This window comes from Chaetodon trifascialis, chromosome 1 (genome assembly GCF_039877785.1).
Source record: "Chaetodon trifascialis isolate fChaTrf1 chromosome 1, fChaTrf1.hap1, whole genome shotgun sequence".
Lineage (NCBI taxonomy): Eukaryota > Metazoa > Chordata > Actinopteri > Chaetodontiformes > Chaetodontidae > Chaetodon > Chaetodon trifascialis.
The window spans coordinates 2589701-2608020 of record NC_092056.1 but is presented as its reverse complement, the minus strand read 5'-3'; the positions used below and the strand labels follow the sequence as shown (position 1 = coordinate 2608020).

The window sequence follows — 18320 nt, the reverse complement described above, 5'->3', positions numbered from 1 at the left end:
GTGTGGAAAGTGAAATACTGGGATACATCAGCAAAACAAACTTTTACATAATTGCTGGTCAAAAGAGGATAAAGTTGTACTGTGCCATCCAAATGAAAGATGGAGGACTGATTCATACGCTGAAGTTCATTGTAAACCATCCATGGGCGGTGGTTATTGGGTAATTTCATGTCTGTGAAGAGCTCAAACTCAAAACCTCTCATGAGTAAACGGTTAATAGTCTGTTCTCCTTCTAACATGAGACACAACCAACTGTATGTAATAACACAGGCGGTGTAATCAGACATGTATGCAATGTGGAGAAAGTAAACTCTAAAAGCAGGCCTCCCTCCTTCTCCTCTCTACATTATTATAAAAACGCGGAAGTCATAATTAGGCTGTAACCACGCTGTCAGAAAGAGCAGCCGATCAGTGCGCGTCGGACGAATTTCGGAGACTTTTGCGAAGTTTGGGGGCGTTTGCACGAGCCGCCGCGGAGCTGTGACCCTCTGCGGGGAGAGGAGAGGCCGCCCGCCTGGCATCTCAAGGTGAGCAGAGAAAAGTGGGAACTTACAGCCATATCGCGGGCGGAGTCCGTCTGTGTCGTCTGAAGTTGACATCCTCCTCTCTGCGCTTCACGGTTCGCTTCAGTAAAAACTTTACGCACAGTCTGGACGCTCTGGATCCAGAACTTTCCGGAGCCGAAAAAACACTCAGAACTTAAAAAAACCGGGAAGGACCTTTCGGCCCTCTTGTTCCTCCTCTGCACAGCTTGGGCTGAGACTTTTCTTCTTCTTCAAACCTCACTGATGTCACTGGGTGTGTTCTTCCTAATCCTGAAGTATGCGTTTCAGGAAACGGAGCTCAGATGCCTCCAGGCGGCCAAAGTGCAGGCGCAGCGACCCCTGCTGTCCGCTGCACGCTGCAAACCGGGGTGACTTCCAGGGGCCCTGAAGTGGGACCCTGAGAGCTTACAGGAAAACAGGATTATGTTTCTGTCTCTAAATATACTGAATAAAAAATACTCTGTAGTTTGAACATCCGTCTTGAGCTCAACGCTGACGGAGAAGGTCTGACCTCCAAATCCACAGCTGGAACGTGAAGCACTGTTCCTCTGTTTTAAATGAACCTGGAGAACAAACAATGCAAAGCATCACATGGATCATCTGAAAAGAATCACGTGGATTTTGCAGCTTCTTAAGAGGCAGGTTTTATGAAGAGTAAACACGTCAGGAGATGCATTTCTTCTGACTTCTCATGCTCATCACAGTGTTTCCTCACAGTGTATATTCTCTGCATTGTTTGCTTTTTTCTTCAGTGCTGATGTGCAAAGCATCATCTTTTTTTCTCTTCTGATCCATTTTTCTTAAAGTTCATTCTTCACTTTGAAAACAATCTTAACTCTTAAACTTAATAAATCAAACTCTCATCTTCAGAGCGGGCAGCCGGTTATATTTTCCTTTTGTCAGAGTGTAAACACACGTTCCCATCTGAAATATTTAAAGGATTATTCCATCTGTTCAGTCTTACACACACTGAGATATTCTGTTTTCTCTCTAGTGTGGGTGAATCTCCAGAAACACCAAATCCTACATTTCCCACAATGCATCTCTTTGTTGGACATGTCTTTCCCAGAGTGAGGCTGAATGAAACTCTTCAGTGTGTAAAATCACTGGAGCTCCTCTTCAGTAAACCATCGTTTGAACACATGGACTCTGGGACGCTTCAGAAAACTGCTGTCAGTGAACGCAGCATGATTGGAGACGTTTGCATCCTGTTTTTGTTTATGCTTTACAGACCAGACCTTTTGGAATCTGCGTCGTATGTTTCTTTGGACCAGCATCTCTTAAATTGAAGAGAAAATGTGTTCATGCGAGTCAACATGCACACAACCAGCTGAATGGGATGCAGCCATCGTGAGCAGTGTTAATGACACCTCTGCTTTTTCTAATACATGTCAGATGAAAATAGAAAAAGGGTCTTCTGATGCCATTTTGGTCACAGTTGCAGCCACATAAAAGGATGCATGATGTGTCATCTGCTTTGGATGACCCCGTCTGACCTCTAATGGGAATTCTTATTATTCGTCTTTAAGCCAAATGATTTCATCTTCTCTTCAGTCAGCCGTAAGCATTCACTGCCTTAAGGCCAAATGATTAACTGTGCCATTTGATTGGGTGCATGTATGCGTTGATCTGCTGACCATGACACCACGGATGTCCTCATCCTGCATGATCAAAGCAGCTGACTGATCATTGTCCTGACTGAACACATTATGACGTGCCTGCTGTGCTGACACTGTTCTGATGGTAACGTCATCCTATTTACAAGATAAAGTATTGTATATAAGCTGACAGCTTCCCCTGACCTGGGCTCTCTTCTTGCCTTCTCACTCGAGGCAGCGAGGATGAGTCCGTCTGCAGGCGTGAGAAGACACTCCCAGAAAGACAACCAACGACTTTGTGCTTTTTAACACAGAATTGCCAGAACAGACCAACCAGGAGTGTGCGTCACATCTGCTGACGGTGGAAAACAGCGGAGTGTTGAGGGGACAGACCTCTGTCCCGTGAGCCTCGTCAGCAGCTTTATTAACAGCATTAATAGTTAACAGACTGAGGCAGCTTCAGCAGCATGCAGAAAATACTGAGCTTAGAAAGACAAAGTTCTCATTATCTCCATTATAATATACCCATAATATCCCTGAATGTCCTCTAATGTGTCAGTGGAGTTAAATACTGAGCTCATCAAGTCTTCGTTATGTAAGGAACCATAATGGAGAAAAACATTATTCCAAGTGAAACACCTGCAAAGTAAATGTCTCTAGATCAGCTGAGAGACGATGTCCCCCACAGACTGGTGTTTTAAAGTGAAATAAAGCTGTCGGCTTCTTAAAAAAGGAGCGTTTTGGAGATACAAGATTTCTGGCTGACAGCTGGGGGGGTGTGGTCAGCCTTGATCTTATGTGGGAAGTGAACTCTGGAGCCAAACAGAAACATGGAGAGGACAGAGTTCAGGATCACGTTCACTGCAGTGAGAACAGGATTGGGCTCTTATTTTGGTGAATTGTGCTGAGCTTCATTTCCTGTGCAGATGAAGTTTAGCCGTTATGTTCTGAGTCTGTCACCTCCAGTGAGGACCGAGAGCTCGTTTACTCTCATTAAAGATCATTTGACTTTCTTCTGGAGCCACAGCGTCCCACATCAGGCGCACCTGGATCTGTCTGCAGGGGCTCACCTGGACTGAAGGAATCTGCAGGAAATCCACACTAAGAGCGTGTTCCTGAGTGTTGTTACACTGCAGAGAAGCTTCACAGCCTGAATTCAATGCTACGTGACGGATGGTGGATCACGTGACCATGATCTGCTCACCTGGATTTAAGTCTGATGTGAGCTGGAAAACAGAGGACTCCATAGATTTCATCCATCCATCCATTTTCTATGCGGCGTATCCCTTTCGGGGTTGCGGGGGTGCTGGAGCCTATCCCATCTGTCGGCGGCCGGGAGGCGGGGTACACCCTGGACCGGTCGCCAGTCGATCGCAGAGCACACAACCATTCACACTCACACTCACACCTGGGGGCAATTTTACAGTCACCAATGAACCTAATGAGCCTGTTTTTGGTCTGTGGGATGAAGCCGGAGTACCCGGAGAAAACCCACGCATGCGCGGGAAGAACATGCAAACTTCACACAGAAGGGCCCTGCCCGGGAATCGAACCGGCAACCTTGTTGCTGTGAGGCACGCGCACGCGCACGACCTGCTGCACCACCGTGCAGCCCCCATAGATTACATATGAGACAGAATCCTATTAAATACCATTAATGTAGGATCGAGCTATTTCGGTTGAATCGTGGCGGATAAATAAAAATAAGTGATGATGATGATGATGATGATGATGATGATGATGATGATGATGATGAATGAGTGTTTTTTTTTAATCGCTTTGAGAGTAAAAACCTCTTAAAAAGAACAAAATACCGCTAATCTCTCAATTTACCTGCCAGAGTATCACGTGACAGGCGGCTCCCGTGTCTGACCAGGACGTGTGGAGGCCACATGTGTCCTGATGTGAGCATCATGCTCTTTGAATATGTCTGGACTTTTGATCGTTGTGATTAACGCGTGTCGAGTCTCAGCTGGATTTATTCGTGCAGTCTAAGTGACCTGAGAAAGCGGAGCGTTTCTCCTCCATCCATCCATCCATCCATCCATCCATCCATCCATCCATCCATCCATCCATCCACCCCTGACATCCCTGCCCTCCGCCCAGCATGCTCGTCCCGCAGTGGCCTCTCGGGCGGAGCTACAGTTTATGAGTCAGTATAAGAGAGGAGAAGGTCCGCTGGGTGGAGGGAGAATCTCCTGTGGAAGTGCTGCGACCCTCTGCTCCTTCAGTCCTGATCTGCTGCCTCCTGCCGGGACCTCCGCCCTCTTCCTGCTCCACCCTGACCAGCACCATGGACAGCGCCGGGATGCTCCGCGGACTGCTGTTTGTCGGCCTGCTGTGCGTCATGTGTCGCGGCCAGGCGTCCCAGGAAGTCTCCGCAGAGGACTTTGGAGTGGACAAACCCGAGCCGGCGGCAGACAGAGACCTGGTCAGTACCTGAAGACCTCCACTCGTGTCAGTTTATGGAGGAATGTCGAAGCTTTGCTCCTTTTCGTGGGGAACACCTTAAACCTTTGACATCCTCTCTCTTTTATTTGGATTTATCACATTTCTCATTTATTTCCTCCAGTTTAATATGCAACAGCTTGCAGAAAATGCTGATGATAATGTTCAAATGTTTTCAATGAGAGATGAAGGCCACAGCAAACTTTTGCTTGTAAAATAATCTTTAAAACAACGACAGCTGTGGATTTCAGATGATTCTGCATGGTTGTTTTGTGTGTCGTCACTGTTGCAGGGAGGGATATCTAACACTGATTCACCTCCTGAACTCTGCCAGCTCCTCATGCTGTGCAGCCAAACCACATTCAAACTTCTAAAGGACAAGTTTCCAAATATATCAGGCTGAATTTTGCACAAGGCATTTATTGTGCAGCTCCAAAAAGCTCCGCAGCTCAGTTTAAAAGGATCATACAGCTTCAGTGAAGATTTCAGAGCTTGAAAGAGCACTGAGTGAAAAGTTAAGGGATATTTCAGAGGTGAACATGCACAGACAGCTGTGGCAGTCTGCTCAGCTCTAACGCTTCTTCTTGTGTTTTTGTGATCCAATCTTTGCCGAGCAGATAGAAGCACTGGAGGCTCTGCTGGGCAGGAATCGGATTTCCTCCACCGAGAAAAGAGGCAGCATCCCACTGGTAACTTCACTTTATTCACTAGATTTACACACCTCTACCGTATTCCCTGAAACAGTGGTCAAAGAAGTGCTTATTTAGTTAAATAAAAGTAGAAATACTCAAGTTAAAATCCTGCTTTTTAAAATTTTACCTCAGTAAAAGTACAAAAGTATTAGCATCACAAATACTGAAAACACTCAGAGTAAAAGTACTCATTATGCAGAATGGCTCATTATCAGAATAATATATATCATGATAATGGATTAAAATGATTGACAGATTCATCAATGTGGCACCTTTTGTGCTGATTATATTTTGCATTCTTGGAGTAAAAAGCTTGTAAAATATTCTTATAAAGTAGTAAAGAAGTATAAAGCGACACAAAATGGAAATACTCAAGTAAACCCTCAGACCTGTACCGAAGCACAGTACTTAGTTACTTTCCACCGGTGTAATTCAGTGATTAGTGTGACAGTGCTCAGTCATGTGTGTTCTGTACATCAGTCCACTGCAGTTTAATTAAACCAGTTAGCACAAGAAACCTTCCAGTAATTAAAAGATAACAAGAAAATGCCAACAACAGTCTTTCACTCAGTGCAATTACACACTAATCAAGGCTGCTGCTCAACTCCAATTAGCTGCAAAGCTCCAGAAAGCTTTCGGTCCTGCTGTCCGCTCAGTGGAAACAAATCAATGAGAAGAAAGGATCAGCTAATGAACAGAATTTAATTATTTCACTGAAAAATGCTGCCAATGATTAACATCTCATTCTCAGTCTCCCGTGTCAATTAAAGAAGAATGGACGGAAACAATTAATCAAAGCAAATGAATTAACGCTGTGCTCGCGTCTGCTCCAAACATTTCTATATTCTCTAATACAAACTATTGTGCCCTTCCTGACTGCGAGGAAGCTGCCAAACATCATTGTGATTTCTGTTATTCTTATAACCTCGCTGCGTCTCTGCAGTGATGTATGTGAGGGTATGTGAGTGACCTTCCTCCCTCCTCCTCCTCCTCCTCCTCCTCTCAGTGCGGGATGGGCGACCGGTGTGCCATGAAGTACGGGCCCCGCATCGGGAAGCTCTGCGACTGTGGCAGAGGAGCCAACTGCAACTCCTACCTGCTCAAATGCATCTGAGGATTTTCCTTTTCTCTGACACAGCATCACTTCTCCAGGACGATCCTGCACAGCCTCAAACCGTCACAGAGCTCGACCCCACGTCTCTGAGATCCTCCTTTACGCATCGTAGTTGTGTTGGCAGCCGTTCCCTGAGGATAAGCATGGATTTTGTATCGCTGAGAGTCCTGGTTTTCCCCTGTAGCATGTCAGTGTGTCATGTTCAATAAACAACTTTATCAACTTATCTTTTTTGTTATTTCCTTCGCACAAAGTTTGTGAGACTGTGTTCAGTTCAGCATGTGCTCCATGGTTTGAGACACCTTTCAGTCTGCGTCGGACACGACAGCAAGTCCAACAAACGGCAACAACAAACATCTGACTCAAAACTACCGACTGTTCCTGAGGCCAGAGCTACAAGGCACGGACGAGCTCGATGTCATTTGAAATCAACAACAATCGAATATATTTGTGATCTGTGAATATAGAAAACAGGATTTAAACTCTCAGTATTGGCTAAAACAATTGATTCTGCTTGTGTTTTTCAAAGGTTTTTATCAAGTCTGTCTGATTTATGTTGGAAATATGACATTCAGTGTTTGTCAGTCGATTCTGTTTTTATTTTATTGTAGCAAACATACATTAAATACATTAAATACATTCATTTTCTACAGAATTGAGATTTTTTCTTTTTTTTTTACATAAAAATTACAAATTAATAATAATTTGTAATATTTATTTTGTGATGAAACTGGAGCACCCAGAGAAAACCCAAACTAAGAGCAGGATAGATGCAGCTTAAAGCTGCCAAAGCTGCAGGATCTGTGGATTATATAGCTGCTGGACTGGATGGAGCCTTTTCAAGTGGCGGTAGAGACGAGTCCTTTCAGTCTTCTCTTGCCGTCTCTGGTGTGAATTTCTGTCCATGTTTTGTTTTGGTCTTTGTGAATATTCAGACGGCGCTTAGGTGTACAAGTCCATCTTTTCATAGAGATAGATTATCCCTGTGTCATATATGTCATCTGGGTAGCACCCTGGTTCGACAGATATCTTCCGATCGTCTGCTTTAATGGTAATATCATCAAAAAACAAATATGCCCAAATGTGCAGACTGCTGTGACAAATGACAGAGGACAGTTTGTAGAGCTGCGTTATGTCTTCGTCCACAGCAACCTCAACATAGTCAGAAGGAGCCACTTGTACTCCATCATCCAGCCCCTGAAGGCGAGGCAAATAAAGGCTTAAAATGTCTGGGCTATTCCAGACCTGGTGTGTCTCTACGGTGGATCCACATGTCTTACATTTTGCAACGCTTGGACTGAAAACAGCCTTGAGGAGAGAATAAATGTCTTCTCCTTGTCCTTGTAAAAAATAAGTTGTGCCCATGGCTGAGGCAGTAGATGTGGTGTCTTTACACTGTTCACACCTGCTCATTTTTGTTGTCGTCACCATCGTTTGCACCCCGCATTTGTTTAAATAGAGCAATAAATGCTGTAATAAATCAGCGGAATCATGAAATGCGCAATGGGTCAATTCTGGTACGGCCAAAATTAAGTGGTTCAACGCCTTAAAGGTTGGCTTGTGATCGAAAGTCTTCCCTGGGTTTCTGAGGGCTTTTAGAAAGAGCCTTGCAAATGCTGGTGTCGGTGATAATTCCACCAAAGCCTCTGAGGATCGGTGCTTCAATTTTTGTTTCACAAGTGCCAGATGTACAACAGATTGTACCGTTGCGTTCACCCATCAGTTATTGAAGCCATTAAGAAATCTGCAAATTTTCTTGCAGAGATTATTGTTGACCTCTTGTGCTGTGGTGCTCGGTGAAGCATGCAGATCCCAGCTGATGGAAACAGGAGGTCCTGTGTTGGCGTCATCTGAAGGTTCCTCAAGACGGCCATGCATGCTGCGTTCACTGACATGCTTCATGGTGACTGACGGGAAAAGTCACGTTTTCCAAGACAAATAGATAATCTATCATTTTTTTGGTTGAAGCAAAGGACAGGCCAGCGTGCCTCGTTTATGGGATGTAAAAAGGCCGATCTCGAGCATCCTCACAGCTTGAAAAAAGCTAAACTGCTCTAAGACAGTAGATGATTGATTACTGATACATTTTTCATGATTAAACCTTTATGTTTTCAGCTAAGTCCCATTAAGATCACAAAATCTAAATTTCAAGGGAGACCTGGCCAAGGTAGCAGCATTACAGGGCTATAAGCAACATGCATGCAATCATTGAAAAACACACAAATACAATAATAAACTTTAACTTTATAGCACAATTCATACAAAAATGCAACAATATAAAGTCAAATAATGACGTGTGATAAAACAATAAAAATGAAAATTAAACAATCTAAGACGAAATAAAACAGCCACTTCAGGAGAAAGCGATGTAAAAAAGACGTGTCTTTAGATGTTTTTCAAAGGAATCGACAGATTTAGAACCTCTCATTGCGATCAATAATTAGTGTAAGATGAGATTTATTTTTGTGAGGACATGTTCAGCAGAGTGCCTTGTTGTGAGTTGTTCATTATTTTGAGTTCACATAAATTTAATTAATTGTAACGACATTTATGAATAATGGTCACTGTACAATGTACACAGTGGTCAATGTACACAGGTGAAACAGGGATGTCTGGTGATCTGTGACTCAAACTGCCTGGTGACAAACGCGTATGCCACTTTCCTCGGGTTGGCACATGACTCGTTCATGATGGGATCAAATAAACAGATGTGAGCTGCTGAAAACACATAAAACAACATGAAATCTGAAATACTTTTTGACATTGTAAGTGGGGCATGTGTGCTGTGACTTCATGCACGTTCACATATGACTCGCTATGCAAAGACTGGTTGTATAACTTGGTTTGTGCTGCGCCCGTGCCAGTTTACATGGAGTGTACTCAGCTGGGAGGGAAGTGCTGTGCAAATGGACGGAGTTTATCGGAGCTCCTGCACGTCTGTCACACAGAAATAATCATTTCAGAAGACCGTCGCTCCTCTGCTGTCAAAGGCAAAGGCATAAAGTGCTTTACAGAAGCATAAAAATACATTAAAATCATACATTTCAAAGAAAGAAAGAAAGAAAGAAAGAAAGAAAGAAGAAGACAATAGAAAAATAAAAATAAAATACAATAAAGGAAAATTATAAACAGAAGCCAGTAAAAGACAGTAATTTAGCATTTGGAATGATTAAAACCATTGAGTAAGTACATTTACTTTAAGTAAAAGCTTTAGCAAATAATAATGTTTTCAAGCCTGATGAGCTGACAGGTGGTGCAGACCTCAGGTGTGCAGGGAGAATGTTCCACAGGTGAGGAGCATAATAACTGTTCTGGGAACACACAATAGACCTGTCCCTGATGACCTGAGGGGTCTGGATGCTTCATATGGGGTTAATAAATCTACAATATATTTTGGTCCTAGACCATTTAATGCTTTGTAGACCAACAGTAAGATTTTAAAGTCTATTCTTTGACTCACAGGAAGCCAGTGTAGTGATCTGAGGACTGGTGTGATATGGTCCATTTTTCTGGCGTTTGTAAGGACTCGTGCAGCATTTTGAATCAGCTGTAGTTGCCTAATTGATTTTTCGTTTAGGCCAGTAAAGACTCCATTGCAATAGTCCAACCTTCTGAAAATGAATGCATGAAGTTTTTCCATGTCTTCTTTGGACAGACGTCCCTTGATTCTGGTTATATTTTTCAGGTGGTAGTAGGCTGATTTGGTAATCAGCTTTAAATGGTTGTTAAAATTCAGGTCTGAATCAATAATTACACCAAGATTTCTGACTTTATCTGTTGTTGTCAGTGACATGGAGTTAAGGTGAGCACTGATCTTTGACCTTTCATTTTTGGGGCCAAATACAATCACTTCTGTCTTATCTGCAGTAAGCTGAAGAAAATTCTGGCACATCCACTCATTGATTTGATGAACACACTCATTCAGTGAAAGTAAGGGACTGTAGTCATGTGATGACACAGAAATATAAAGTTGTGTATCATCTGCGTAAGTATGATAAGAAATATTCTGACGCTCCATAATCTGAGCTAGGGGCAACATGTAGATATTGAAAAGAAGTGGTCCGAGAATGGACCCTTGTGGCACCCCACACATCATCCTCTTTCGTTCAGACACATGCTCACCAATTGTAAATAGGATTTGAACCAGTGTAGTACAGGGTCAGTAAGTCCCACCCACTTTTCCAGTCTGTCAAGAAGTATGTCCTGATCAACCGTATCAAAGGCAGCACTGAGACCTAATAATACTAAGACTGAGGTTTTGGAAACTTTGATAAGTACAGTCTCAGTGCTGTGGTGTGGACGAAATCCAGACTGAAATGCATTAAAAAGATTGTTCTGCATCATGAAAGCATGCGTTTGTTGAAAAACAACCCTTTCAATAATTTTTCCTAGAAAGGGAAGATTTGATATTGGCCTGTAGTTACTTATTACTGAAGCATCCAGATTAGTCTTTTTTAGGAGAGCTTTTATTACTGCAGTTTTCAAGGCCTGGGGAAACTGACCGGACTGAAGAGAATTATTTATTATCTGCAACACATCTGGAGCTACTGTATGCAATTAAAAACATTTTTTAAAAAGTTTGTTGGCAGAGTATCAAGGTGGCATGTTGTGGATTTTAACTGTGATACAGTTTCTGTCAGCCTTGTATGATCTAGAAGGTTAAAATGTGCTAGATTAACTGGAGAACAAGAAGGCACAGATGGGACATCATTTTGCCTGAGTTGGAGCTGCACACTGTTTGTCTTATCCTTGAAATTTTATCTGTAAAAAAGGCTGCAGAATCATTGCATGACTTGTTGGACAGCAGCTCAGGAGGGACTGATGCTGTGGGGTTTGTCAGTCTGTCCACAACAGAGAACAAAGTGCGGCCATTATTACAGTTTCTGTTGATAATCTCTGAGAAGAATGCTTGCCTTGCCTTCTTTAGTTCATGGTTATAGGTGTGGAGACTGTTTTTGTAAATTTCATTATGAACCTGGAGTTTGGTTTTTCGCCACCACCTTTCCGCCACAATATGGCGACTCCGCCTCCTCTCTTATGCATTCTTACTTCACTTATGAAACTGAAATTCGGAGGGGCTGACTCATTGAGAACTGCTGTGCTGTTATCTTGTCCTAACCAAGTTTAAAATCAAGCTTGTGCTTGATGATAAAGTCATTGATTAAGAATGATTTGCCTGCCAAAGACCTAACATTTAAAGAGCTAAGTTAAATGTGCTAAAAAGTCCAACATCCCATGTTTTAGAAAATACTGTGGCTGACATGGAATACATGTTAAATTCGATGATGTGATGTCACACAGAAAATCAATTCTTTCTTCTCTTATGTTTCATGGGGAGATGAATGATCACAGCTCTCTGCGAGCACATGATATGAGCGCCCCCTTTCACATTTGATCTGTTGTTAATATAAAAAGCATTGTTTCAAAAGTGTTTGATGTACAATCTATTTGACATCTGTAGTTTTTAGGTTTGATTACATGTTTATCTCAGCGGAGGTCAGAAATGAAAGCAGCACACAACCGCCTGCGGTGACTTTTGTCTCAGTTCTTATCAAATCCACATTTCCAGGCCAGAAAACTGCTGCAGCACCAAGCTGATGTCCTAGCAGGGATTCTGCTTTTGACACAGGTGGGGTCATCTCTGCCGGGTGGAGTCAACCTGCTCACACAGTCCAGTGCAGCACAGTCTGAATTCACCTTTTAGACAGCAAAACAAAGCAAACCAGGACAGCTCAGCTCAGCATGTCTGCAGGTGTATTCAGAGCCACGATGAAAATGTTTTGCACTTAATAATCTGAGCTTGAATCATCTTCCACAAACTGACCTCTCTTCAGGTTTGCTCCCGCTGCTGCCCACGTCCAACCACAGCTTCTAATAAAGTTTATTCACTGTGTTTTTGCTGTATTTCAGCACAGACTGTGACAAATGAAAGCAAAGTAGCCAGCTGTGACAAAAGTCACTCTCCAAACAACAATAAGAAAAAATGCTGAAAAGCAGAGCAGATCCGGCTCCAGCGCATGTGGTCTGCAGCCCGCAGATACGCTTTTCATTTGTCCCCGGAGTCTTAATCCGCACACCATAAAACACTGAAGAGCTCATCTGAAGGTCCTTTTGCTCCTTTTGGCTTTGGGGAAAAGACATGAGACGAGCAGCAGCGTAATATTTCCCTCGTTCGCTGCTCGAAGCGATTCAGCCTGTAATGAAACAGCAGTGAATGAAAAGAGCCTTCGTCGTTGAATTCTGCTGAGCTCGAGGAGGCGGCGAGGGATCGTGTTCAGGAAGTCACCACATTCCATCCACGATGAGCCCGTTCATGTGTACGACACTTCGTGTTTAAAGAGTGTTCCTCCCCAAGACCTGTACACAAACTTTGATGTGCCTAAGTTTCCCTTACGACCATTTCAAATAATAACCTATAAAATCTGTAACTTTAATCACAACTCTCATTTCATCAAAGTGTGACGCTGCATGGATGAAACCCCTGAGTGCACCGAACTGATTAACGATGCATTTTATTACTTATAGATTCAACTTTTAAGAAATCAGTCGTTTCTTAATGAGCGTTTTGACTCAGATCCTTTCATATGCTTCAGTACTCAACATTTTTTCTACACCTACCCTCATCTCTACTGTCTGGTTTCCATCTACAGTATTTCTTTAAACAAATTAAATGTAGTTTTGGCTCTCCAAAGTCTAAATCTGGACCAGACGACCTCTTTCCTCCTCACCTGAGCTCTCTGCCTTTCCTGGTTGCAGCCTGCTGACAGCCACAAAGAGCTGCTGTGTTTCATGCAAACAGCCTCCGTTTAGGCAGCTGAAACAGGCCGTTGTCTCCTCAGTGCACCCTGGGAATGTGATCTATCTGCAGGAACAATGTACCAAACCAGATGCCAGACGTGATTAAAAGAAAGCAAACTGGCAGCCTGAAGAATATGAGCGAGTGAAATTCAGGATTGTCCATGCAGGCAGACTTTAGACCAACGGGTCAACATCATGGCAGAGGAAAAAATGGAGGAGAAAATGGCAGAGGCCATAACAGAGTCATAGAAGGTCTTCAGGAGGGCCCCACGCACCCCAGAAGACCTCAGCCTCCTGAGCAGGTAGAGTCTGCTCTGTCCTTTTTTATAAAGTGCAGTGGTGTTATGAGTCCAGTCCATTTTGTTGTTCAGATGAACACCCAGGTACCTATAAGATGTCACCATCTCAATGTCCCTTCCCTGGATGTTCATTGGTGATGGGGGGAGAGTGTGGGCGCCGACGGTAGTCCACAACCAGCTCCTTGGTTTTATCAGCATTAATCAGGAAGTGGTTCTTCTGACACCTGTCCACAAAGTCCTGGATGAGTCCTCTGAAGTTCTCTGATGACAATGGCAATGAGTCATCAGAGAACTTCTGCAGGTGGCAGGTGGGTAGAGGGTGAGGAGGAATGGTGCCAGCACTGTTCCCTGGGGGGCCCCCACACTGCAGAGGACAGTCCCTGACACACAGTCCCGTGTCCTCACATACTGTGGGCGGTTGGAGAGGTAGTCCACTATCCAGCATGTGAGGTGTTGGTCCACTCCTGAAAGCTCCAGCTTGTCCCTCAGGATGGCTGGCCTGATGGTGCTGAAAGCACCGCTGAGGTCCAGGAAAAGGACCCGGACAGAGCTCCCAGGTGACTCCAGGTGAGACAGGGCTCGATGGAGGAGGAAGATGGAGGAATCAGCTGAAACAGTGAACATTGGCTCTGCTAACAATATTCTTTATTAGCTGCCATAGAAAATCAGAAACCATCCTCTGCTGTGATTGGCTGACAGGGATTCAGATGAAGCCATTGTTGATTATTGCTTTAATGACCTTTGTCAGGTCTTCAGTGTCGTGCTCCTGAATAATCTCAGTGGTGGGATGTAACTTCAGCACCAAGTACATTTTCTCAAGTACTGTATCTTTCCTGTCCAGTTAAAACCACGTATCTCCAAATGTGTTGATTTTGGGATGAAGTGTTCCTTCGTGGACTGAGTCATTCTGGACAAAAGACTGTTGATATTTTGTCTGGCCGCTCCATCAATGGAAAACAAACAAAGCGGGTCGCGCTGAGCCACACAACGCCGTTCCAGCCAATCAGCAACAGGTGGCGTCGTGCTCAGGACGCGGAGCCAGAGAGACAGTAAATCTGGCGTGCTAACATGTAATCATACGGTGAGGAAGGAGAGGCGGCAGCGTCAACAATCTTCCTCCAGAGTGACTCACCCCTCCTTTAAAAAGCCTCTTGGATCAGCTGAAATGCATCATCACAAAGCTGAAAACAGCCTGTTTTTCTGAGCTCGCCAAACTTTTGAGACGGCCGCACCTCAAACACGTGATGATCTCATAGAATCTGATGCTTCGCTGTGGATTAAAGCAGCCAACAGGATATAAAGCAGCTCAAATGAGCTCAAGCTGGAAGATCAATGCAGCAGAAATATTGATCCACAAACAGCAGATAGAAACACTTCACTGCTGCAGGAGTACTTTTACTGTTCATACTTTAAGTCAATCTTGCTGATAATACTAATTACTGCTTTCATTTAAGTAAAGGACCTTCATCCTGCACTGCAGCCGAGTGAGGCGGCTTAATGAAGACAGACAGACGGACAGACAGACGGACAGACAGACAGAGACAGACAGACAATAATGTATTGATCCCCTAAAGGAAATTGCAGTGTTGCAGCAGCACACACACACGTCTCCAAACACACATAACTCACACGAAGCTGACCTGAGGCGAGAGAAACATGATTCGGATAACAGGTTGGCTCGTGCATAGAAGCTGCTTTCTACATGAGAGAGAGGATTCCTCCTGATCGCTCTCTGGCTGATTATTGATCACTGGAGCTTTCCTTTGTCTCCGCTGCAGACAGACAGCACATTTTTTACGTTTCCTCAGAGATTTATGGAGCAATTACTTTTCCAGTCCTGACATTACTTCGTTCAGCTCTTTAATGTGAGCACCAGCGGAGTCATACAGTCAGAAAGAGAGGGTCGTTTAGAGGCTGCCCAGAGGTGATACTTACAGGATCAGCTGTTAACCTTTGACCCCGTGGTGAAATGGAGCTGTATGACTGATGCTCCCTGCTGCTGCCCTCCAGTCTGACTGTATTACTTCACTCTTATTATCGATTAGGAGTTTGGTAAATCCACAAACGAGCTGCGCTCTCATCAACAGCATCATCAAGCCGTCTCACCCCGTAATGAGGGACGAACAATGAGCCGGTGTTGGACCAATATTGACTGAAAAGATAAGAGCAGCTCCCTATTTGATTATATGCCAGAAATTAAACAGAAATATGGTGCAAAGAATTGCATTCAATGTAACTGATGTAACAAACGTAGATCTTTGTGTTTCATTGAGATTACAAGATCTATAAGAAGCAGTTCAGGTATATTGTTTTATGTTGTCCCGTAATGGAACCAATCAATATTTTTATCTATTTTTTGCAGATTTCTAAAACATGAACAACAAAGACTTTTTTTTACACCTGAAAAATGTAACACTGCTTTAATTGTTTTATTGTTTCAGACCATTTGGACTGATGAAGGCTGCACATCCAGCTGAGACGCAGCAGCGTCGTCCCTCATCTGGACTCATGTTTGTGTCCACCTGATGAGTGTGAATCCAATACTCTCCCTGTAGCTCTGTTTTCACATCAAATCCTCGGGGAAATTTCAGGCTCTTTAGCTGCTAAATGCTCCACTATGTTCACCAGCTGGTGTCTAAGTGCAGTGATGCTGAGCAGGTCGAGCACAGCGGAGCTTTCAGCAGAGTCAGGTTATCTGAAACTCTCTGTGGGGTTGACACTATGAGAGACCCTGTTCACATTAAGCAGTCATTTTAGAGTAAATATAAAGATATTGATTAGTGCTGCTTAAGTTAGTTGGAGAACGCTTTACAGATGAGGAAAAAAGACGAATTATCAGGATAAAAATGAAAAAATACTACATTTAGAAGGTCTTCTGTTATTTCTATATAAATATACTATAAGCAGGAATAAACAATGCTAATATGTTTTCTATCGACTCAGTGTGCATTGATTTATTGGTGTTTGATCTCATGTTAGATGGAACGAGAGCATAGAAATGAACTACCTGACTGTGACGTTTAGCTGGAGCTGAGCAGCCAGATGTGATCACAGTGGTTTTCTGTGCAGGATCCCGTTCAGCGTAACGTTCAGAGCCCGGGATGATTTAATTACACTCAGGTACTAATTACCACACGCTGTGATGAGGCTCTTGTTAGTGTTGTGTCGGCATTAGTGCTGCAGCAGGGCCACACTACACCAAACTCATGATTTCACTCCACACACTTTACTTGACAACATTGTTGTTTTCTCCCCCGTGAACGGAGCCGTTCAATACTACGGACCGTCTTCGATGCCATATGAACAGAAACATGATTGAACATGATTATAAAGTGTCACATGTAAATGAAAATATGAATGAATTAATGCTTACCTTTACCCAGAAACATTGGGTAAATTACATTTGGCCAACGAGCTCCACCAATCAGAGCATAGGGCAACCTGTTTGAAGCCTGGGAGACAAAGTTCAGGGCAAAACATGTGTTTTATAGCAGGAAATAAGAGTAATCTTTTTAAAAGCACTTCAAAACTGATGCTGTGAAGTGCGTCAATCTAATTTAAAATGGAAGTTTATCAGTAACAAAAGACATTTACTGGATATTTTTGCCACAGCAGCAGGATGGGAGAGAAGGGCAGGAGGACATGCTCGTCCCACCCCGAGTGGAAATCACGTCCTGACGATTCTCGAAGTGATTTGAAGTCTTTCTGCTCAGATGTGAACAGACACCGACTCCGTGTCACGTCTCATTTGCTGTGAATGACGTAAAACATCAGCTGCTTCATCGTGTCTGCTTTCCTTCAGCTGAACGTAAGAATCTGTTGAACCCTCATGAAACAGGTCCACTAAACGCTGAACCTTCAAATCTGAAAAATTCCAACTTCCTGCGTTCATAAATCACATTAATGCTGCAGACGTCCTGAAAAACTAACAGCGGCTCCATTCAGGCTGGGTGAGCTGTAAAGCTTATGAAAAGGATCCATCACGCGTATCTCTGGGCAAAGATTTGTAATTGGCTTCTGGATTTTTAATATGAATGTTTGGAGTATTGAGCGTTGGCAGCGGCATAAATGGAAATCCATTAGACTGAGATGTAATTCAAGTGTAACTCAAGGCCCCTAACCTTCATTTCCACTCTTAGAGCTGCGCGAACACATTTCGGTTGTGTGTGGACGGACACACACTTCATCACAGCTGCGAACAAGAGTGGAGACGCAATTACTCCAAGTCCCCAAGTGTGCCGCTCAGACTGCAAATAATTTCAGCAGGATGCCAATAACCTGCAGGGAAGGAAAACACAATCTGCGTGAGCCACCAGCGTCACCGTATGGGCCTGATGTTAATGAGACGGCTCCAGGCTGGCTTTCTTCAAAGCAGCAGAAGAGGAACGTCTGTCTGGACTCAGCCAGAGGGACAGGAAGCCAGAGGTTCACCTTCAAAGGATCAGTCCACCCAAATCACAGACACAGACTGAATCTCACGGGTCCACTCGAGTTTATGATGCTTTTGAAAGATAAAATTTAAAGATGTATCGTGTTTTTCCAGGAGCAATGACAACGCCGATATTCATTAAATATGCAGATTTTTGCCCTTATTCCTACTGAGGTCTTTACTGAAAAGGAATTTCACTCAACCACCTTCTTCAAAAGGTCGGCTTTGCGATATTCGTGCATATGAAAAACCTGTTGATATCCAAGTCTTTCCTGGCGTTGAAGAGCAGGTGTGTTTCTCCTTCCAGGCGGAGATGTGGCCTTTTCCTTTTTGTGCATGCATCTCCAGCCCAGACTTGAAAACTGTTGATGAGGAAACGCACAAAGCTGACTGTTAA

General features: G+C 43.6%; 2 protein-coding genes across 2 annotated transcripts in view; one reads left to right on the top strand and one right to left on the bottom strand.

Annotated features, from left to right (window-relative positions):
• iqgap1 (IQ motif containing GTPase activating protein 1) overlaps positions 1–789 on the bottom strand; it is a 39429-nt gene extending 38640 nt beyond the window's left edge. The window contains exon 1 of the mRNA XM_070962521.1: positions 554–789. Coding sequence (XP_070818622.1) covers positions 554–599 — 46 coding nt within the window. The 5' untranslated portion in view covers positions 600–789. The remainder of the gene's footprint in view (positions 1–553) is intronic.
• Positions 790–4333: 3544 nt separating this feature from the next.
• cartl (cocaine- and amphetamine-regulated transcript-like) lies at positions 4334–7050 on the top strand. The gene is made up of 3 exons (XM_070968104.1): positions 4334–4574; positions 5209–5280; positions 6290–7050. The coding sequence occupies exons 1-3, from the start codon at positions 4437–4439 to the stop codon at positions 6395–6397; spliced, it is 318 nt and encodes a 105-aa protein (XP_070824205.1). The 5' UTR covers positions 4334–4436; the 3' UTR covers positions 6398–7050.
• The last annotated feature ends 11270 nt before the right edge of the window (positions 7051–18320 follow it).

Excerpts from the sequence above, each read along its gene's own strand:
- cartl (XM_070968104.1), top strand. The coding sequence starts at position 4,437 with ATGGACAGCGCCGGGATGCTCCGCGGACTGCTGTTTGTCGGCCTGCTG. Across the intron at positions 4,575-5,208 it reads CGGCGGCAGACAGAGACCTG|ATAGAAGCACTGGAGGCTCT; the intron begins GTCAGTACCTGA and ends TTTGCCGAGCAG. Across the intron at positions 5,281-6,289 it reads AAAGAGGCAGCATCCCACTG|TGCGGGATGGGCGACCGGTG; the intron begins GTAACTTCACTT and ends TCCTCCTCTCAG.